This window comes from Botryllus schlosseri, chromosome 6, assembly GCF_051294905.1.
Source record: "Botryllus schlosseri isolate E-star chromosome 6, Bs_hap1, whole genome shotgun sequence".
NCBI classification, from domain to species: domain Eukaryota; kingdom Metazoa; phylum Chordata; class Ascidiacea; order Stolidobranchia; family Styelidae; genus Botryllus; species Botryllus schlosseri.
In genome coordinates, this window is record NC_137241.1 from 26,334,019 (window position 1) to 26,357,781 (window position 23,763).

Genomic DNA, 23,763 nt, shown 5'->3' on the forward strand with positions numbered 1-23,763 from the left:
CGCACACTCACCAACTTACTGCGCAGATCCTTGGACAACAGTGCGCAACGACTAAAAAAAAGGTCATCATTTGGATTTTTTTGTGCGCAACTTAGCTTTTCTGTGCGTAGAGACCGTGTCAACACTGAGCATTTGCGCACGTGCGCAGCTTAGAGGGAACATTGAGAGTAAGGCCCTAGAAGTTGCATCGATTACCCTATGGTGGGCTCAAGATCAGTGTATATTTGGACAGGAGGGGTTGGTTCGATGCTGGTTACAAGACACAATCACCTAAATGCACCGACCTAACGTTATAGCGGCTCCTGATGCGGATCGTGACCAGTGACCACCCATGGTCGATAGGCAAATCTTTGCTAGTGTGACGTCATACTGACAGGCAATGTGCCATACCTCATTTTAAAATCCGCTAGTGGTCGCTAAAGAGTGTCCGGAATTTGCTCCGCAGAAATATGGTAACCCTACTTCACACCAATAAACGTGATTGCATTTTGCACAAGTGGTGTCGCACAGACAGGGACAAGCTGAAGGAAAATCTTGTCTGAAGTTCGTGAATATCGGTGGGTTATGTGGAACAGATTATAAAAAATACAGTTTGTTTGTTTTATGTTATCATGGTGTTCGTCGACTACTATGTTCATTTACACCAGGCCGATATTCTTCATTTTTTTTCGTAACGGCTCACTTCTAGGCTTTTCGTAAAATAACGCTTACGCGGATGGGGTGGTGAGGAGGAGCCAAGATATACCTCCATCATCATCATCATCATCATTGGTTTATTAGCAATTTTATCAGTTCAATACACCACAAAAAATGCGATACAATGAAAAGACAGGAAGATGTCGAAGCGACAAGGAGTAGTCTATGGAATCTGACACCCACCTTGGCCTAGGCGATGTAAAGAGGAGGCATGCACACTGAATGAAAGTAAAGAAGATAATATAGAAAAAGAATGCGACAAGAAATAGGGCGGCATGTCATGGGAAGCGAGATCGATAGGTCAGTCGTGGTCCGGTAATCTTGAGTATGGACTGTATTTATTTAGTAGTAATAATTGCTTGTATTTCGACTTGAATGTGGACATGCTCGTCGACTGTCGGATGGCCGGCGGGATATTGTTCCACACATCAGGTCCGGCATATTTGATGGAGCGATGATCTTTTCGGTCGATCATATGATATTTGGACGACGTGGACGCGCGTGTGTTGTACTTGTGCTTGTTGTTGTGTTGTACTTGTACTTGTTGTACTTGTCCAACACTCAGAGGAATTCTGAAGTCGACCTCGGTCGGACTCGAACCCGCACTCGTTGGCGCTGCAGCCGCGGATTATAGCACTGCGTTATCTCGCCACCACTGAGCTATATATACACTCGCTCGCCACTCATCAAAATATAGTGGTAGTTCACTGTGTTGATATGCAAGAATATCATGACATGAAATTTAAATGATAAATGATTACAAAACACCAAATTTGTTTTCCATATTTAAAAAGTTTGAGATACAAAAATTTCTTTAGAATGGATACGCTCTTCGCAACCTCCTGATATCGTTACTCGACCCCAGTTTTGAAAGCCCTGATATAAACGGTGGGATTTTCAAACCATGTACCATCACAGGATGGCGCAAATACGAGATCTCTCGTGATTTCATGACGTCATCGCGTTCAGCTGATCGTATGATTTTGGTAGGTTTTGTTGACGACTGCACTGCAGCTGCATCGAAGTAGCTGGGAGTGGATACTCTTGCGTAGTCTTAGGAATTAATGAACATCTTGCGAGGAAAACTTTAATGTAGTGGATCTCGGTATAGAAAAGAATATGCGTGGCACTATCGATCGAAGGTACCGTATGTGTGATACGATGTTTCAGTTTCTGAGGGAGAGAAGGCTCTGTGATGTGGCCATCAAAGTTCAGGATCAATATCACCCCTGTCACAAGATAGTTCTTGCCGCTGCCTCCCCTTTATTGAAAGCTATTATTAACGAAAATGTCAAAGCTTCGGATGGAGTATCTGAATTGATTCTGGGAATAGACTTCTTCACATCATCTGGTAAGTCTATAAATTAGTGAATTTGGTATTTGCTCTTGGTAAAGTCTTCCCAGCAGATTGAAGTACCATATACTGTACAAGTTGGTTGTACTTGACTTGAAGATCAGTATTCTACCCGTCCCTTGTATCTCTGTTCTATTCACAGGACAGGTATATACACATATATAATATGAGACTGCTTTTTATTTACCAATATACAAAAAATTTTACAATATATAGGCTACAAAATTTTCAACAATATACCAGGCACTCCGGGCAGCCTGTCTTCCAATAACATATCCGAATTTTGATATCTGGGCTCTCTGATTTACATCCGCTATTCATCTCATAGATTTGCAAAGTCTCCGGGATGTTTTTGACTTGACTAACCATTACATCTATGCTACTACATTCCTCACAGATCTATGAATATATCTATTAGATTACTGGTAGACGTTACGAGCTAGGAATGCTTGATTCGCATTAGTTGGAATTAATGTCCAGTCCTGAGTGACAATTATTTTTCGCTCTATTTGCTGATTTGACAATGGTTTAAACGTGCTTCTTGAATTCAGAAGTCGAATATCTGCTTGAATACCTGTATACTGGGGACATCGCTTCAAAACCTTCAAATCTGGACTCCATGTTCTCTGCGGCCATAATGATTTTCACTGACAAGAGATACGAAGGAATGTCGATGGATCAAGCTCATGATATGCTGGCTGCCGAATCAACACAGAATGACGTTACTATCGAATTGCTTGCAAATTCCGGTGACGGAAATGGAAACTGGAACGAAGAAATTGATAATACCCACAGTTCAGTTTCCAACGAGGAGGGCATTATATGCAGTATTGAAGGAGTTGCTGAAAATGATGATGAATTTCATATTCATACTGATATGAATGCAACTGACCTTGAGAAAACAATTATACATAACCATGATGAAGTAATGCTTTATTCAGATATTGTACACAATGACACTGAAGAACTGAATTGTCCGCATGAAAACAATGACTCTAGCTGTATTGACTTACATGCTTCAAAGTTCCATGCCCATGATCGAAGTGTCGATACAGTGCATGAAGAGAATTTGACTCACAAAGTTGCTCAAGCCCGTTCTCGAATCAAATTGCCCAGAACCCCGCCTTATCTATGTCCATGTCAAAATTGCGGCAAAATCTTTGAGTCACATCAGCGGCTACGCAGCCATTACCGCCACACGCACGGGGAGAAAAAATATAAGTGCGACTGGTGCCCGCTACGATTTTTATACCCGAAAGATCTGAGAAGTCACCTTCGGACTCACACGGGTGAAAAACCGTACGTTTGCGATGTATGCGGAAAGGGCTTCTCTCAGATGGGCTCTCTCAAAACTCACCTGAAAGTCCACGAAAAGGACGGCAACAGCAATGTACTTTTTCGTCCGTGTCCTGAATGTTCCAAAAAATATTGCTTGAAAGACCGGGACAAGGACGTTGATTATTTAGACTACTTTAGTTCCGATTTAGAAGGTTGCATTTGTCCCAATTCAAATTGCGCCAAAAAGTTTTCTTCGTCCAAATCTTTGAGAAAGCACCTGCGTAACGACGTTTGCAATCCCAATAAATACCACTGCGGCGTGTGTCAAGCAAAATTTGTCGATAATATCCAATTGAGATATCATGTGGGTACGTTACATTGTACTCATAAAAAGCGTAAGAGAGTTAAAACTGAAAAGGAGACAACATCCTACGAAACTTGTCTACCGGTTGAACCTGTGACGCAGGCGTTGTCCCGATTTGATCTCGATCCCATGATGTCATGTGGCGTGGAAGAGGTCAGTGGCTTGCTGCAATTAAGTGAGGAAGTTGTGATCAAGGGAGATGACTAATGTTTCCGACAAAATGTGTCTTGCGTATATGACGTGACATGTTGGATGTGGTAGAAATACATTTACGTTATATAGATCGAAATTCGACCGTCTTCAGAAGACCAATATCATATCTCCAGTGCTTTTCGGATGGTGATGCTTCAATTTCCATTATGAAGAAATGGTTATGGTCAGTGGCGTAACCAGAGGGGAGGTTTGAATCTCCTCTCATTTAGAAAACCCTATCCTTTTGAAATGCCGATTGTATCCCCGATATTTCTTTACTCATTTGCAATTCAGAAAATTTGTCTTTGTTTCTCTTTGAGTTATTATTGTGGGTAAGATATACAACGTGAGGAAGCCTATCTGTTACCTATATTGTCGACATTAAGCATGTAGGCCTACTTAATCCTAATAAATTGATGCTACCCTCGCCTCTTTCATGGCTGGGTAAGTGCCTGGTTATGAAAGGAACATCCATCCAAGTAGCTCTTCTAAGGAATATGTTATATGTTTCAATTGTTTAGGGTCTATTTGCACAACAGAAGCATGTCTTCCAAGCCACATTCCGATACGATGGTCGTCGGCAGATAGTTGTATTGAAACCTTTCTTTCTGCATTTTCACCAGCTGTTTTGCAGTTTGTGTACCGCTTAGTTTATCCACAATGGATGATGAAGACGACGAAAGAACTCCGCTAGTAGGCTCCAGTCAAGTGCAAGCGAGCCCGGAAATTCCAGCCATCCAACAACTCCAATACAGCACCCTCGATGGAGAACCACCACCGTACTCGGCTTACGATTCCAAATCAAATCCGCCTCCATACTCATCTCAAGGACCATCGGAAAGCGGAGGAACGTTAGTGCCTCACATCAACTGCAGAGTTTGTGATTCTGTTGTGAGCGTAGAAGGGAAGCTTCATCTCCACGTGATCAAGTGTAACACTTGCGGCGAGGCGACTCCGATACGTCCCGCTCCTACGGGGAAAAAATACGTGCGATGCCCATGCAATTGCCTTCTCATCTGCAAAGCCACGTCCCAACGGATAATCTGCCCGCGTCCCGACTGCAAACGGGTAGTTAGTTTAGTACCGGTCGCCACTTCGGGGAGTTTTGAAGTCCCGCCGCATCGAAGAATACAAAATCCAACTCAGAGAATTACTTGCGCGTATTGTAACACGGCTTTTCTGTGGGTGCAGCCCGGGGAAACGTATGACAAATGTCCTGCATGTGGAATGTATTCGTCGTTCGGACCGCGATATCGAGCTACTCGGATGAAGACTAGTCTCATCTCGGCATTTGTGGTTTTGGGTATTGCGATCGCGATAACAGCGACGGTGGTGTACTGTGTTGATGATTGCGATTGGAGCGAATGGGCTTACGTTTCGTTTACCGTGTTATATGTGATGGCTGTTGTTCTGTTTTTGAGATTTTTGCGGTTTTCTTGTATCAAAATCAGTCGAGTGGAGCGAGTGATGCAGTATACCTGACGTTTGTCCACTACTTGCAGTATCTACCTGTCCGATTTTGGTAATGGATCGTCTTCGAGTTCCTGTGTATCTGTAGGCTTGCACTTCATTTCTTTCTGGAAGTCATGTGTTGTTTAATTGTGTAACTCTCCTGAAGCATCTCATTCAATTGCTATCGAAGGGAGCCCAATTGAATATGTGATCTAGTTGCTGTCACAAGCATTTGAAAATATCATTTGAAGTCTTGTTGACAATGTAGCTTGAAACTGTTTTAAATGAGTGTTTGATTAACTAGTAACAACAAAGAGATTTTTCTGTACAAGTTTAATACTACAATACTAGCTGGTAATGAACAAATCTCTGATCAGAACCAACTTCTGAATAACGTTTACTTTCATTCTTAATTACCGTCAGTGCATGCTCAAGATTTAGCACTATGATGGTGCGCAAGGCATGTGTCGTATAGATACAGTGTCAAATTCATTTCAATAAGGTTAGTTTGAATTATCATTCACACTTCAAAGTATTCTTTACAAATGTCTTTTATGTGCAATATCGTGACGTCTCATTTCCAATACTACTGGCTGGCGTTGAATGGTCATATGATGTCTGACTCATTATGTAAATGTACTTTCGCTCTATATTTGTTTTTACTCCTGCAGGAAGTTGTATTTCGCTCTCAACTCCAATATTAAAGCAATGTGAACCGATATGTGGACTTCGCAACCTGTGACCTATGCGCTGGTCAGCGGTTTTTGTTTCCAATTGCCTGCTCGATGCAAGTGTGTAAGAAATATCTTTGATCATTTTGTGTCATAGTTGATTCATTCTGTATTGATTAAACTACATTTCATGTTAAAGATTTGTTGCTTTTGTGCTATTATGAATATATAATTTGACTTTGCATACATAGGGCATGAAATTTTTAAGGAGTCTTGGAAAACTTATTCAACGATATCGAAACAGGATCGGGTGTGGGCAGTGGGCACAGCCAGGATGAAATATAGGGAGTAAGCTTGGTGTCACATATTTACATTGTAACTGAAGATCTTATTTGAGATTATTACTCGAGCTATGGAAGAGAATCAGCTGTGTAGTCCGGCGAACTTTAATTACTTGGATTTCGTTCTTATAGATAGCCACCTTGAGTGTGAGTTGCAGTAATAACTCACCTAGATGGTCTTAAATCAGAATTCATCGGATATTTTCAGGACTTTGGTGGTCGGAAAGTAATTGACGTGTAAGTTTATCAGCAACCCATTGCCATGAGGGCTAGCTAATATTTTCAATGAAGGACCTCAAGATCGATTTCGCAGCTGCTGATCACTTTGCAGTTGATCTGGAAACAAAGACAAAATATTGATACTGAACGGAGGTGCGGTGAAAATTGGTAGGCGAACCATTCTCTTCGGTTCACCGACGGATGACACACCAATAACGAGATAGCGTAGCCGTATAGCGTAGGGCAGTGGTTCCCAACCTTTTTAGTCTCGTGGACCCAGGGCCGTAACAGCACTTCGTCAGCCCCCCCCCCAAAAAAAAACGTTCGTCTTGGGCCCCCCATAAGGTGATAAACTGGACTTATGGGGGCTTCGCCCCCCAGACCCCTCTCAGGCTATACGCTGTTTCCCGCTACTAAAAATGTATCTATTGGGTGACGGTTTAGTTAAGCTTTTCTCGACTAACCACGCGAAGCGCGAAAAAATTCTATAATTCATGATTGAATCGGTCAATATGATCGAGAATTGCATATAGATTGCTATCAATTTTTATCCTCTCTCTGCTCACCTAATCAGGTTTACCGGTAGAGCTGAGTGAGGTGTGTTTGAAAAGGTAGGACCACTCAATAATAATTAAACATCTTCGGGCGTATACCCGTTGGAACGAAACAGCACTTCGTCAGGCCCCCAAAAAAACTTGGGTCTTGGACTCACATGAGGTGATAAACCGACCACCCCCCCCCCCCATTACGTTGTTCGCTTTTACCACGACCCCAGTTGCACACTATTTAGTGAGCACGCACGAAGTGCGAAAAAATTTCAATAATTCATAATAAAATCGGTCAATAAGATTGGGAATTGCATATATATTGCTTTCAATTTCTTGTCCTCTCTGCTCGCGTAATCAGATTTACCGGTGGAGCTGAGCTAGGTGTCTTGGAAACTGTGGGGCCTGTAAATAATAATTAAACATCTTCGGGCGGGCGGACTCTTTGGTATGACGTAGTTATATGATGTTATTTCGTGACCTCCAGTCTGCTATATCACAAAATATAGAATCGCATAAAGGCATAATTTATGCTAATTCACGAAATAATTTTGGGCCCCCTTCGTGCTCGCCCACCCCCAATTGGGGTGTTCGGGGTGCGGCAGTTACGGTGCTGCGTGGACCCCTTGGCCAATATTTGACCAAAAATTTCCCTCCAAGAAAAAGTTGCCCGGTGACTAAAAATGGTGCTATTTAACGCACACCCTTTCGTTGACTGAGCAATATATGCCCAAACATATTCAGATATGCCCAAACTATGTTGAATGCGGACCGCATTACACTTTGGTAAAGTACCGCGGGCTACTGCCATATCAATTATATTTAACACTAGCTGTATTTTTATTTAGAAATTGACTATAAATCAAAAGAAATTACAAATTAGTTAATCACTTTCCGTTGTGGTAGCATTGCTCTACATTTTGCCTGCTCAGGTAGCTCGGGACTACAAATAAATCACCAAGTTCGCTTTTGCGATAGGCTTGAGTTGAATCGATGACTTCGTATGTTTTTCACGTTAGCTCAGATGTTCAGATGAACATTTTCCCAAGCGACCTTGTTGTGCTGAATTCGGCACGGGTTCTCCCTGCTTAGTGGTAATTTGGTCGGGAGGCTGTCGCGGGCAAAACGAATTCGTCTCGCGAGCCTCACTTTTTGAGGGGGTGGAATTTCTACGGAAAGGAAAGATTTCAAAAAGCATTTAAACATAATCTAGCTAAGAATCCACCAAAAGAAACATACAATTCGAAAGACCTAGTTTCATACTTTACAGTTCTACCATAAAAGTCAAAAAATGTAGTGAACCCAGAGCATCTTGCTTTACTACCCTAAGGCCAGATCCCCCCCTAAAATCTTAAAATTCCCCCAGAGGGTGGAATTCCCCTCAATTGGGAACCACTGGCGTAGGGCTTCTTGATTGGTAAGTCAAAGAAACATCGTAAATTTCTCCTCAATTACAAGTGGTGATCTCCAAGTTGGTAAGAAATTACTAGTACTTTACGCCTAGTTTTGCCTAGAAAACTTGAGGAAATAGTGTACCACCTCTGTTCTCGACAAGGTCACACTGGTATCAGCGCTTTTCCGCAGGGCGCTCAGCATTTTGAGATAATGTGGAGAGGAAGAATTGTGGTGCAGATCCTATACTGCACTGACGCTATCGAAAATAAACAAGATAACCGTCATTACGCTGTGTGGTATGGCAAGTTCCCTAGTTTCACTGTTCCGAATGGTGTCACGGTCCGCAGTTTAGAATAGCAAACTTTGCCGTTTTGGTTACAGCTATTTTGTTATGATCTGCTAGGTTCGTTGTTTAGTATTACAAGTTCCGCGGTTCGACGCTAGTTCTTCGCTACGCTGCTGATGCGGTGCAAGTACAGTGCACTTTGCAATTAAAATGGTCCTGTACCGGGCAATATCTTCTCGAATTATTCGTCTTCGCATGTACTCAAGTGCTTTCAAAGGTTCGCTACTTTATTTGCGAAATATTACAAATACTACTGACGTTTACTTTTCGCAGAGGCCGCAGTTGAAGTGCACGGAAATGATATTTCCGAACATTTCAAGGATCCCGGGTAATTGCTTTTATTTCCTTAAAAGCCCTCAAAACTATGTTAATAGTACTACCATAGTAACTCTGCAGATTCACATTAGTCGTATGACAAGTAATATTTCAGTACAGTACGGTAGCTCATTGGTAAGTCATCACAATCTCATTTACTTGTATTATTGTATACCGTACATCGCCAATATGGAATCGGTGTCTCGTGCACACCAAAGATTCTTCCGACTGCACACAGGTGTGACGCTGAGAACCGCCTTGGCACACCAAAGATATTGCGCTAAGCGTACCGGGATTCCAACCTGGGTACATCGTACCTACCTGGCCAATTGATTTCGGTGAGATTGTAACGACTACCAAGCCTACTGTCTACCTTTGAATATTTTGTTGCTTGCCCATTTTATGGAATTACGTCTGCATTTTCTTTGTACATGATTTATTCGACACCTTCCTATCTTTTCATTGTATCGCAGTCTTGTGATGTTTCGAAACGATGAAACTATTAATTGCTTGATTGATTATTCATGTGCTAATCTATCAAGTATCAGATTGAATTGAAAATTCATTGCTTATATTAAGGGTGCCCAAAGTTGCGATAACCAAGGATAAAAGCACTATTGTCATGTACCATCCACAATCGACTATCAGCTATGAAGACACTCTTCCGATTCCAAGAGAAGATCGGCGATACAGTGCTCATGAAAACATTGAATCACTCGTCCGGTATGTACAGAATTTATTATATATCTTTTAAATCCAGGTGTCATGTCTGGCATGTGTTTAAATCTATTTTGACGCTTAAGTTGGGATCCATTTTGAAGTTTGCATATCATGTTGGGAATGTGGTATGGAGTGTGCATCCATCACTGTGTGGTTGTTCTTGAACCATTTCATAAGACCTAAACACTACAATACACTGAAAAGATATTAATGACTTAAAATAGTATTTCAATCAAACTCCTGGTTACGTCTTTAGTGTGTCTGTGTTATGCTTATAACTGTTTGGCACTAGGGCACCTTGTGTGGAATAGTGTGACTAGGATTTGCCTTAAGAGTCACTTTTGTGATCAAATGTCATACCGGAGCCATACCTGACTGACACAACCGAGTACAACATAGTTCCAAATATACTGACTGACATTTTTCTTATCAACTCCAGCTGTAAAGTGCATTGATCTCAGATTAAGGAGCATGTGCTAGTTTGTGACCCAATATTGTGACAAATTATTGCCAAGGAAATATCTATGCTTCTGCTGTGGCCTCAATTAGTTGATATGTTTGTTGATACTGACTGCACAACTGAACACATTGATTTACATTAGGGACACGAATCATCATTCTGATATTTTAGTCTTGTTAAATCAAGTGTTATAATCTTATTCAAATCGCATGAAATGCAACATTTTTATTCAGTGAGAAGCTGGATGAACTTGACATAACTGATAAACCGTTGGATTTATCGTCACCTGAAAATCCATGGCCTATGAAGGACAAGGAGACTTTACCCACCATAGTCCGTCTGGCAAATATGTTCTACACAACTAAACACGTGTGGTTTCCGATCAATGGGAAACGTTCGCGGACGCCTCCCGAGGACAGACCCAGGGATTGATTTCTATGCAGCATGTTTGCATTTCGGTACGATATCGAGCGGATGATATCTTCGTCAGTCACGTCGAAGGAGGGGGAAGACCTGAAATCTGACGCTGAGCACCTCCTGCAGAATACATGATGCTACTTCAGTACCATCTGCCTTTGAATTGAGCACTTGGGCTGTATATTTTCTCAGAATATGTCTCATGTGTACATTAATATCACTGGTTGAAAATGCCGTTAATTTTATGTCTTGTATAGCGGTTTGTTTGCGGTATACGATGTGCCGTTTTCTGGATGCCTTCATATTTATGATTGGTAATTTGCATTCTTGTGTGATGGGAACTTAAATATATCAGTTAATTTTCGGTCAAATCATCATTTGGAAGCTTTATAAGATTTCAATAATGGAAAAGACTATGAAATAGGGTTACCATACAACCTCTTTTGAGAGGATTTGTCCTCTTTTTTGAAAATGTCCTCGGATTGACAAATTCTCTGGTCCGGCTCCGGCCGTATCAGGAAAAAGTGCTGCTCCGGCCAAAAATGAAAGAGTCCTGCCGGAAATCCGGCACAACACGGAACGTTGGTTCCGTGAATTAAAAATATGGCTCGTTTCTTTTCGCACTGGCTTGGCGGCTACTTCACTGAGCTATATAAACTACTTGCGTGTTGTTGGCTGGTAGTTATTTAGTTACAAACGTCATGCTTAGCCATAAGGATTCCGCCCTTACCAAAAAAGTACTGATCCGGTCCGGCCAAAATTGAAAAAAATCAGGCCGGATATCCAATCCGGCTCCGGTCCATGCTCCGCACTACTGTCAATGTGGAGTAAAAAACGTTATTTTGAGCGCTGAGCGGGAAAGTTGACCTTTTTTCTAGTCAGCCGATCTCAATGGGGGAAAAATTTACCGCTTTTTTCAGATTTCTTCGGTTTTGCAAGTCTGAAAATTCTGAAAAAGTGTCCTCTATAAAACTACTCGGAACAAGTTCTTGCATAAGTAGCAAATAGCAGTAAGATGCAGAGAAATAATTGTGGAGTGGAGCAATTCGGGGAAAAGGCTATCATCAACATCATTGGTTATATATTAATAAACCTGATTGATTGATTGATTGGTTTATTAGCAATTTTATCAGTTCAATACACCACAAAAATGCGATACAATGCTTGTCCTTTTACGAGATCGATGTATTGGAGGAGAGAGGGGGTTCTGGCAGTACGCGCGAACGAAATTATGCTGTTAGCTGGAGCAATGATATATATACATATCATATATATCATTGGCTGGAGCTACATAACAAGAGCAATGCCTCACTTGAGGAAACCAGGACCATGAGAAAACATCGTAGCCACAGGATTAAATGCGTCTGTACAAATGAGGAGTCCACTATGAGCTAGTGACCTGTATTTGTAGTTCTTACTTGTGATATTCGTTAGCGAAATCCAAAGCAAGCTGGCGCGATATATCTCGATGAAACCATCATATTCTGAGGAGTCTGCTTCAACTCCTAATTTTGCCGCCCAGTGCGAGATAAGCGACTTTGAATTTAGATTAGCTCAGTAGCATCAGTTCGTCATCTAACTGCCATCCGACCTCGTACTCGTCAAATAAACCCCATGATTTAGTTTCATAATGATTATCCGTATTTAGGTTGTAACAGAATCCACTCTGCGATTCCTAAACAGTCGTAGCCGTGACAATAATTTGAGCACAGTTATCAACATAAGTCACGCCCACAATGTCGAATATTTAGGTCGGCATTTCTATATTACTAGGTTGCTGTCGTACCTCATTCACCAATCGGTTCTTGTTTTGACATCCATCTACCAGTGTATAACATCGCATTTTGTGTGTTGTGTGCTTATGCGGATAAAAAATACTAGCACCAAATATATGATAATAATAATCGGTCCAGTGATTTCTGGCGACATGCCGTGCTCGAAGATCGCTGTGGTTCAGCAACTAGAGTAAACTCCTCCAACCGTAAACGGACCGAAGCGTTGCCATAGCTCTGTTTGAAAACATGCAGCAGCCCGGCGTAACCGTGCTTTTGGGTTGATAGATCTCGCCAAGTTTAAGATACTGAAGCCGAAATTATCAAAAATCGTCATTCAGGATGGCAGCTGGAGCGATCGCAGTGCCAACTATAATTCCTTTGAGAATTCCGACTCCAGGGGAATCAAAGAACATCATCGACTCCAACACACTGATTGAAGTGAAAACTGGTTTGTACTTCGTTTCGTTATCAATTCCCGTTATAATTCTCATCTAGTTAAATTATATAACATTTATCAATCTGCACCAAGAAATCCAGTTACAATAAACAGACAAATTACTGTATATCTTCAAAGAAGCACCAACTTCTTTATGTTGTTGATTGACAGTTATCGATAATGCTGGTTAAATTCGTGTTATATTTTACCCAGCTACACCTGGATCGAAGATCTATTACACTGTTGACAATACAAGACCAGAACCTATTCGTAAGCTTGGCGAAAACACCACACTTTTATACAAAGAACCCTTCATGCTTCGGGCAGGGAAAAGGACTGTGAAAGCCCTAGCAAGAATGAAGTATGTTCCCAAACTTGATCCATATTTCCATATTGGCTGTGCAATAGGGCTCTTCAAAAATGACTTTTTTTCTCAAATTGTACTGGCTACTTGATAAAATTGTTAGGTTACCTCATTTAAGCCTACACACAAAATTTGGTTCAATTCCAGCCAGTAACCGCTTTGCTACAGAAGAAGAAAGTTTCTATTTATTATATAAAAATAAATATAAATAAATTTGAAAATTTTCTGTTCACCCCATGAAAGTGTTAGGCTGTCTATAGAAACGATGCTCACCAAATTTGGTTCAATTCCAATCAGTGGAAGCGGAGTTATTGCCGTCGAAAAATTTGGATTTGAATAAAATAGTATTTACGGTGAGCACATCTATAATAAATAAACGAAGAATCGGTCACCGTACTGGTACGATTTGACAAAAAAAGTCATTTTTGAAGAGCCGTGCTGTGCAAGTATTTCAACTAGAACCTCTGAAGCAGTAGCATTTATTTTTCAGAGATGGCAGAGAAAGTAACGTAGTCACCAAAGTATTTGATGTCAGATATGCAGAACCTGTCCTCACTTCTGGTTCGGACAGCGATACAGTCGACGATGATCGAAATTTCAAACTGGAAATGGCAAGGGAAAATAAGGTAATAAATTAATTAATATGAATGGAATATTAGGACCCGTAGCACATATAGCAGATTGTGACTAACCTCCAAAGAAGAGGTGGACGTCTAGAAAATTTTCAACTTTTCCGAATTAGATTAGAATTAGAATTATAGCTTGGATTAGAATTTGAATTTGAATTTGCAAAAAATTGGAAATTGAATTAACTTCTGAATTATAACGAAATACAACACAATCAAGTTCAGTTCCTATCAAATCAGAGTTCATCCTTATAAGCATGGGAATGGTAAATGTCTGTAAATTCAACATGGATCGTTTCACACTTATACAGTTCTCCTGTAGCATTTTCAAGAAAACCAGAAATTAGATTAGCATAGAAACATTTCACAATTTTGATTAAAATTAGATTACCGGCATTTCGCTCCAATAAGACAACTAGAATTGTATAGTTGTCCAATTCCGCCTAGCGATTACTGTTACAAATGAGATTTATTTAAATGCAGAGATTATCGAAACAAATCACAACTTCAATTATTGATGGCTCGCCTCTGCGACTAGACCAAGTCGGATTGGCAAAGACACCGCCTCGATCTCCACCGCTAAGCGGTAAGCGCTTCTCTGCACCTTGCAAGATGTAACCGGGTTTTATTTGTCAGAATCACATGTTATTCCTAATAATCAATGAAAAAGATTGTTGCAATTTTATTCTCAGCGATGGAGCCTGGTTCTGTTCCGTTGCAGTTTGCATGATGCAGTGGAATAGTAGAAAACAAATTTCCCTACGTAACGCTGTATGATAGATAGATAATTTATTTCTAGTGGCAAACAGAAGCATGATTTCAAGCCGCGCAAGCGAAATAAGAAGATCTACTAATGCAAATTTGGAACAAGATTGCGACAAGTAAGGAGTCAATACAGCTATAAGATGGTTCATGAGCTGTTATCAACCAATTATCTAGACCTGATTTGAATAACTGTAAAGTTGTTGATTGCCTCCATGTTTCCTCAGGATATGAGGTGTAGGTGCCCAATGATGCGGTATGATGATGAGGTAATCTGCTCATGTAGAATCGTTGGTATTGGTGGACTGGTCAAAAATACTGCAGGCAGAATAAGTAAATGAAAGCCAAGTAGTTTTGAAACTGATTTAGTATGATGTGTCCCAGCTCTTCAACGTACATACGCAGAACACGATCATATGTAGCTAAACGCTTTTTCCAGGTGTGTGTATTGCGATGCCCGGCGTCCTAAAAACTCATTCGCCAGATTCTGTGGAAGCTGTGGAAAGCCAGTACCGGTTGCTCCTGGCGCACCGACTGTGGAACCAGGATCTGTGAGTGAGGCTTTGGATAATCACATGCCGTAGATCTCGTTGGTAATGTACACTGTACAGTGTTATGGGTTGAGTAGCATTCGGCCACCGAACTAGGTTTTTTTAATTTAGCACAGTCTGACATGTTTGAGCCAAGGTTAAGAGGGCTAAAAGAATAGCCCAAAATCACCGGAATCACGATGACTTGCCGGATTAATGTTTTAGACAAAATTTAGACATTATTTTCACACTATCCGGGATTTCCCTTCCGCTATTACCGGCTGTTATGCATATTGCATAGTGCGATATCAAACTTTTTTGATAGGTCCCATCATCAATGTTACTAAATTGCGGCCGTTGGATTCACTGCACTATTTATAACTGCATTTTTTATAACCCGATTGCCAAAATAGTTGAAACAGTGCACCCTGCACACTCATGATGTAGTTTGAACTGTTGATGTTCTCCGATTCACCCAAGTCGTGCCTATAATGGCTAGGGAATGAAGACAGCTCACATGTTGAAAGGCTGTTGTAATTCAAAGTAAAAATGGACATTACAGATGGGGATGTGTACAAGGTGCAGGTCTTACATTCCATTGAATCAACCGAGGTGCATCGTTTGCGAAGAGCCGATCGCTGAAAAACTGAAGCCCGTGTCCAGTGTGCGCTTTGAGGTGAGGAGGATTATTTTTGAGGAAAACGAAGTAATTCTCAATACTCAAGTCTAGTAGTGAGAATTGAGGTTTTTGAGTAACGAAAATACACCTCCTTCACACTAAAAGTTATTTTATTAATGAAAAATATGCTTTCGAAACTTTCTTCCCAACAGTGGGAGCCTCGAAATCTCAATCGTTCATAGCTTGTAAACTTGTACAGAACTATGCATATTCTCTGACACGACGCTTCTGTGAATTGGTGATCGACCAGCTGCATTGTCACAAAGTGCTGAAGTTATGGGATTCAAGAGAGTCTGGAATATTTACTCAACTCAAAACTGTCGTTATTTTCCTTGTGTGTTACATTTTTCAACTTTCCAAGTCAATATTACAGTATGACATCACAGTATGTGGTACTGGACTCGAAGATTGATACTCGATTCGAAATCGAATCATCCAGCCCCTGATACACGACTTTATCCAGCCCTATTGACCATCAATTGATTTATAATTTGCCACATTTTTGCTAATGGAACTACAGTGTCATTGCCATTTTCACTCAATTACCATTCTCCTATTTTCCAGGGTCAGATTATCTGCGGCGCATGCGGCACACGAAACCCGGCGTCCATGAGTCATTGCACTTCTTGTGAACATCGGTTCCCCGGCCCGGTGCACACCGACGCAAGTTCCGCGCCTCTTCCTAAGCTAGATGGGCAGTTGGTACGCTGTCCGTTATGTATGCGGGTCAACAACCCTGACGCGCGTTTCTGCGACTGGTGTGGGTCCAAGGTAAATCATTTTGTATGTTGCCAGCAGAGGTGGTTAGTCATGGGTAGTACATTGCTGGTACCTATCTTTTCATTACATCACAATCTTGTGTCGTTGTTGAATGGATAAAGCCATAAAGGTATAGATAAATGACTGACAAGTAGAAGTAGAAGTAATGCCGTTCTCTTGGCTCAATTACAAGTTGAAGTAGCTTTTTCTAAGACATGTAAACACTCTTTCAAGTAGAAGTAAAAAATGAAGTTCTTAAAAGTACTCAAGTAAGTAGTTTCCGTAAGTAGATTTGGTAGAGGATTCCAGGTTTGTAACCAAGTCACAATTTTATTAGTTTTGACTCAAGTCAAATCGAGTCATTTTCATCTCACCAGCGAGTCCAAGTCAGGTAATTGAGTGTCGAGTCCAAGTCGTTATGTTCACTGTTCAGTTTTCTGTTCAATCCGGCTCAAGCCACTTTTTTCAACGCTGCTTTAGTGATATAGAATGGCTCGCATTCATAATATTGCAATTTTCCTCAGTGTTGGCTGTTTCTGGCCCTGTTTTCCAAGTATCAGGACTGATAGACGGAATACCAATGAAATGAAGTTACAATGAAACCTCTGTGTTGGCCGTCCAAGTCTCAAGTCATATGACTTGGTTCGAGTCATGCGCAATGACTCGAGTACAAGTCGAGTCAATACAAAAATTGACTCGAGTCAGGTAATTTTACGTATTTGAAAAAATGACTCGAGTCAAGTCGAGTCCCCAAAAAATCGCGACTCGAGTCATTACAACCCTGGAGGAGACCATACCTCGCAGGTGGCTACTTTTGAAATTGCGAGAGGTATCTTCGCAACTAACGCAAAATGTCGAATGACACCACCACAAAGTTTAATTTTCAAAATTATGTCCAGTTACTGAGATAGGGTGCTATTTGGCCCAATTGTTGCGACAATTTCACTTATACAGGCGATGTAAACCTATGATCAAACTAATTATTTGCAAATAAATAGTGTAAAAAGTAGATTGGTTTAAAGCACTGTCAAGTAGAATTGGAAGCAGTCTACTGAGTACATTGTGCTAGTAGCCAAAGTCTATTTAAGCACTCTGAAAAGTAGCACTTCGTGACTGACCACCTCTGATCTTATGTTAGCAGGGTATGTCAGATACACTTCTTTTAGTTCTCGTATTGAAATTAATGTTCCGTGTCACAAACCGCTTGCTGACCGCACCGGTTTATTAACCTCATTTGTGTCGCAGCCCGTTCCCGAGCAAAGTCCGTTGACTTGTACCCTATGCAAAGCAAGCAATCCGCCGTACTCCAAGTTTTGCGCCAACTGCGGCGCCACATTTGCCGCCCCCAACCGTTTGGACCCGAGGAACTCTGATCTCACCGACGATATGCTGGAAAGTTATCAGTTTCAAGACCTACCGATGTGGCAGGCAATGCCGCTGCCTTACATACCCAAGTCACCGAGAAGGTACGGAAAATACGCACACGCCGACGCATTCAAAATTCTTTCAAAATATGTATTTTACTACCAATTTTTAGCACCAGAATGCTCCCTGCTCCGAGAAAGAACAAGAAGGATCAAAACACGCAAACAGTCGGCCTGTTTTATCCGGGCGGCAAGAAAATAATGCAAAACCAGGATGAAATTTCAAATCTTCGAACTGTAGAGTTTCGAATGAGAGATAAGAATCCCCCTCTAACGGCGATCAGTCCGGGAAAAGGTCGGTATTTCTAGTTTGATCCTCCGGATATAATCAAGCGTGTTACCATTTATTCTTTTTACAGGATACTGGAGAAAGCAGCTGGATCATGTGTGCGGTCATATTCGCGGGTACACTACTAACGAAGTCGAATTCAGATCCATATTTGGGGAACCGCGGCTAGGAAAGGTACCGGTGTTATAATCGGAGTTGGCGAAAACTGTAAATTCCTCTTATTAATTCAGCTCTTAATTCGTGAAGGTTCCTGCGTACGCCGTACGCCGATCAGTGATACTGACACTATAATCAGCAATCGACATAGTTCATAGAATGTAACTCTTTGTTACCCGAGTATTGCTGTTAAGACACCTGACACCTGATACAACTCAATTTAAAGATGGTACTGATACATTGTACTTAGCATGGAGTACAAATATTTTTAGTAGTAAATATCAGTTGTTGCGTTTTCTTTGCACTTACTATGTAGTCACATTATGCAGCGATTGATATCAATTCTTCTAAAGGTGACAGGAGCATCTATTGATGAGCACGAAGACGAAATGACGATTAGCTTTACTTTTGCGCTGAAAGGACACACCGATTTTTCCGATGACGGTCCAAGAGGGCTTCAAAGAGGTACAAATTTTTCTACAACATAAACTTTGCCAGTATTCCATACTCAGATATTTTGAGATATTATGTCACTAGCTATGTGCTTGTGATATTCACTCGTGTGCATGATTTTGTTACAGACATTTATCAAAACAATCAGAAGAAGTTTGCGTTTGGAAGCACTTTTGGTGAAGAAAAAGAGAATAGCGACAAGAAATCCACAAAGAAGAAGAAATTAAAGAAAGGGAATCCCATCACAGGAAGACTGGATAAATTGAAAGTATGTACGGTCGCTGTATCGCAGCGCATAAGTGTGCAGTATCTTCTTTTTACGATATTTTCCGATTCTACTTGAACAGTTTTAAGGCGAAACTACTTACTGTTTACGCTTCCGATTTTGTAAAGTAGAATGTCGTTTTGGATTAGTTCGCATCCATTTTATCAGCGCCATTGTGATTGCAGCCGTTCCAAATAGCTTCTGTGACGTGTTACCTGAATATCTTTCCAAAGATTTCACTATAGTTATTTCGAGTTGCTCGCAAAATGCATCTTGCAATTACGTATGCAGCCACCTCTGATTAACTGCGGCGATCAAATTCACCTTTTGAAGCTACTTATTTGAGTAATGTTAAGACCTTCCATTTTGTACTTCTAGTCTGGTTAGTAGTTGAGATGTATCTTTCAGATCTGATTCTGCTTTTTGAAGTACTCTGGTAGTTTTTCCAGATTGTACTACCTATAATACTTACTTTGGTACTTACTTGGAAAATGCTACTTTTACTGGCACCTCAGCAGATATATACGTCATTACTTGACTACTTGACCACCTCTACTTCGCTTGTAACTGAAAAGAAATTAACGACGTTACGTATAATTGTACTCGAGCACTTCATTTCATGGATGCCATCAATTTCATTGTGACCGAATTCAGCCGGAAGACCGTCTTCTCTTGAAAGAAGTCAGACCGAAGGGTAAGGGGAGAATCGACGAGCTGCGCGGACTCTTAATGGAAGGGGCTGATGCGAATTGCTGCGACGGTGAAGGCGTCTCGGTTTTGCATTACTCTGTCATGCAAAACAACGTCCCCTGCGTGAAGACCTTGCTGAACGCTGGCAGCAACATCAACAAACAGGCGAACCCCTCTCAAAACACGCCTCTGCACGAAGCTGTCAAACTTGGCCCGTCCGGGAAAGAACTCGTCGAGCTCTTATTGCAGTGAGTATAGTGTTTGTCGGGCTGGTCTTGCTGGTGGAATTAGGCTGTGTCTTTATTTTGTGCTAGGAAACTAATGAAAGTAAGCACTACAATGAAACTAATAAGAATTATAATCAAACCTATTAAGCATAATGAAACGTGAATAACTCCAAAATGTAACAAAACTAACCAGCCCATCGCTAATTCCTGATATGAAAATACCAGATTAGGATTTTGCTGATCGAGAGTGGTCACTGCTTTGAAGAAATGTCGTTTTTATGAATATGTATAGACCTGTTTTGGATGTTGTGGTTATTGGTAGTTATTTATAACAAATTAGGTAGACCTACTTGAAAAATATTTACTCGGCCCGAATCCTTAGAATCAATACTCAACTTGGATTCGGGCACTTGAATCATTGTGCCCAGCCTTAATCATGACCAGGGCGATCCTGTATTAATTTGGTAGGGGATGAAGCATGGTATTATGCTGACATTGCAGACATCACCAATCTGGCATTGTTGTGCGGTCGACATACCTGTTTACTACTGATTGGATTAATGGCAGTATTTTAGGGTCAGGATTAGGGGTTTCTTGAATGTTTGTTTCCAAATTGGTCCTCACACGACCTAATTTCATACAAGATGCTATCAAATGACTTACAGATATATACACCTCTGCAGTGATTAGTTAAGGGTATTCGTATTGATTGTAACCTTACACAGAAGAGCATGAATTGAATCAATTCTTGCCACTGAATGCTCTACTGACTTCGGTGATGTTACTTTCACCACGGTTGAAGAGTCTGTCTCGCAATGCAACAGTATTCATACATTTTTCGCGTTTTTTCTTCAGAAACAACGCAAAGACGACAATCAGAAACATCAAAGGGCTTACGGCGTACGACATGGCAGTGAAAGGCGACTACAACAGCATTATCATGATATTCAATGCACACAATGGTAAACAGCTTGTGAGCCAAATGACAAAGACTAGGGGGCGTGCAACGCAGCAGCGTATGAGGATAAATTCCAGTTCCGACAGTGAATTGTCTGATAAATTTTGAACAGGGTCTTATTATACCGTTATGGGTGATGCGGTATCCCTCTGCATTATGTGTCTTACCGCAACTGTACTCATTCCAAGATGTGTAACTCAAAATATGATGACTTTCACGAATACACTTTCAAGTGGTGAAATCAATCTACGTTGGCACTCAAGTAGAAGTAGAAGGGACACGGTAAATTTCTACTCAATTACAAGTAGAAGCAGAGATTTTCAATAGATGTTAAGAACACGGATCAGAGATGGATAGCCTACCTTAGGGGTATAGGATGCGTCTTTGCGACTAACGCAAAAGGATTCTTGACACTACAAATATGCTTGATGCTGGAAAATCTATCTGATTACCTTGATACAGGGCCTCTTTCGCCCCGTGGTCATGACAATTTTACTCAAAAGTTGTGCAGGCATCCTGAAGCTTCTCTGTACTTTACAAAATCTAAATATTCTGTAATTTTACCTAGAAGACTTGCGTAGAAGTGAAAGTAGTCTAAAACATAACCACCTGAGAGAGTAGTAACAGTAAGCAAGACCTATTTGAGTAGTCGGGAAAAGTAAAAGTATTTTGTTAATGACGACCTCAGACACTTTTACGCATGTCATTGTGTAGCAGAAGACTGTAGAAGTCTGATTGAAAAATGTGACACCTTTTCTATGTAAATTACTTTTGTCGAAAGAATATTTCTATTTTTCACTCGGGTATTACAGTTTAAAATATATGGTTTCAGTGGCCTCCACATAGTAAAGTTCAAGGTATACATTTAGACGTATTTATACAGTAGGTTGATCATTACTGTAATTTCAACCATGCTGTTGCATATGTCTTGAGTTTCAAGAATGTTTTTGGGGTTAGATTATCACTTCTGTACATGTGGGTGAAAACTGAATGACGCAATCGATCTTGTATGTCAACAGCTGTTTTGTTATTGCTGCCGAGTGCTAATGCTCATTGCTCATGCATGTCGCCGTTTTTGGTATCCCTTTTTGCAGTAGTTATGTGATTTATGTACAGGATCAAGTTTGAACATTAATGCAAGCCTTTGGTACAGATTACAAAATGTTTGTTTGTGTAACGGACACGATTAGCAGGCATATTATAAAGAGAGGGAGAAGAGATATGATATATGTGCCCTGGGTTGGAAATGCGGTGCATCTGTAATAGCGTTTTCGAAGACATCGATCCCGCCGAATTTCAACTTTATTAGTATTGAACAGATTACTTCTACCCCTTCAGTATTCGAGAGTACCACATAGCCTACATGGGAGATTTTGTTCAAATACAATTCAGCTACAAAACAGGACAAAGTACTGTAATGATATTGAGATGTTGTGGATACACAAGGTTTCGTTATGTAGGGGAGATGTGGTACCGATGGATCAAAAATTGCAAAATGATCTCCGGCCCTCAAATCTTCAGCCGAGAATAGCAGATCTTTTGCTGTCTCAACACTTCGATACAAGCTCTACCTATCGCGGACATTTACATGATTATCCGCCTTTTCAAAAAATATTTATAAACGTTTAAAATTTGTTGCTCGAACGTGTCATCGGTCCCCACCCGGTGGGTCCAAAGGCACACGACCATGGGACCTATGAGACATACGATCAAAAACTCAAATTTGTTAACTTGTTTTGTTGTGTACTATAAGCTAAGCTACAGCTAGCCAATGAAGAATGTTTCGTCGCGACTTTCATGAATAAAATAGATTATATCAACTCAAATGTTGGCATAAAATCATGTTTTGAGTTACTCTTAAACTTACAAAATTAATGCCACATATATAATACCCGCAAATCGACATTTTGACTTTCAAATACATCGTAATAGCGATAAAACACCACAGGTAACTATGATTTATAGCCTATATATATGTAGGCGAATTTCTGTTGTTAAGTGATTAGTGGTCTATCTATTTTGCTTGATTTGGCTATGGTACCATAGGTCCCCCACCCCATAAATATTGTAATTGACTTGAAAATAGTCCACTCGAGGAGGGTATTGATTCAAAAAATATGTGCCATTTTATACCCTGATACAAGCCCTATACTTCACATCAAAAATTATGGAGGGTTTGTTAGTCTGAAAGATGATATAGAAAAATGCAAATGTCGATTCAAATTTACTTTACACCCCCTAAAACGTAAATCATTCGTCACAGACCCCATAACTCACGCAGGTCGAATTTTTTTGCATGTGAGGAAAGATTCTGTCAGCATGTAATTGTAGACAAATTCACGGAGTGTAATCATGGAATTATCATGGAGAATATTTCAAGTATTTTCGGTCCCAGTGATCCATCGGTACCACATCTCCCCTACAATTGTAGGCTTCATGTCAGGTCATGATCTATCATCGGTACAATAGCTGTAGTAGCTATATACTGAGCAAGGGGGTGGTCAAAGTAGTCTATAGTAGAAGTAAAAGTCATAACCCAATTAATGGTAGCCTACAAGTAGCACTTTCCAAATCATACCAAAACTACTTCGAGTAGTAGGGGAAA

At 40.7% G+C, this 23,763-nt stretch overlaps 4 protein-coding genes across 4 annotated transcripts; all 4 read left to right on the top strand.

Annotated features, from left to right (window-relative positions):
* The first annotated feature begins 1,670 nt into the window (after positions 1-1,670).
* Positions 1,671-4,507, top strand: LOC145441851 (uncharacterized). The gene is made up of 2 exons (XM_080319802.1): positions 1,671-2,047; positions 2,602-4,507. The coding sequence occupies exons 1-2, from the start codon at positions 1,816-1,818 to the stop codon at positions 3,897-3,899; spliced, it is 1,530 nt and encodes a 509-aa protein (XP_080175928.1). The 5' UTR covers positions 1,671-1,815; the 3' UTR covers positions 3,900-4,507.
* On the top strand, positions 3,942-6,120 carry LOC145441853 (type 2 phosphatidylinositol 4,5-bisphosphate 4-phosphatase-like). Its single transcript, XM_080319804.1, has one exon. The coding sequence runs from the start codon at positions 4,545-4,547 to the stop codon at positions 5,364-5,366; it is 822 nt and encodes a 273-aa protein (XP_080175930.1). The 5' UTR covers positions 3,942-4,544; the 3' UTR covers positions 5,367-6,120.
* A 2,788-nt stretch (positions 6,121-8,908) lies between these two features.
* On the top strand, positions 8,909-11,139 carry LOC145441854 (large ribosomal subunit protein mL42-like). Its single transcript, XM_080319805.1, has 4 exons — positions 8,909-9,070; positions 9,127-9,181; positions 9,748-9,891; positions 10,582-11,139. The coding sequence occupies exons 1-4, from the start codon at positions 9,004-9,006 to the stop codon at positions 10,778-10,780; spliced, it is 465 nt and encodes a 154-aa protein (XP_080175931.1). The 5' UTR covers positions 8,909-9,003; the 3' UTR covers positions 10,781-11,139.
* Positions 11,140-12,716: 1,577 nt separating this feature from the next.
* On the top strand, positions 12,717-21,691 carry LOC145441849 (double zinc ribbon and ankyrin repeat-containing protein 1-like). The gene is made up of 15 exons (XM_080319801.1): positions 12,717-12,988; positions 13,190-13,337; positions 13,831-13,966; positions 14,450-14,552; positions 14,766-14,847; positions 15,168-15,279; positions 15,821-15,934; positions 16,502-16,708; positions 17,942-18,162; positions 18,234-18,415; positions 18,480-18,583; positions 18,919-19,030; positions 19,147-19,286; positions 19,938-20,221; positions 21,056-21,691. The coding sequence occupies exons 1-15, from the start codon at positions 12,880-12,882 to the stop codon at positions 21,264-21,266; spliced, it is 2,265 nt and encodes a 754-aa protein (XP_080175927.1). The 5' UTR covers positions 12,717-12,879; the 3' UTR covers positions 21,267-21,691.
* The last annotated feature ends 2,072 nt before the right edge of the window (positions 21,692-23,763 follow it).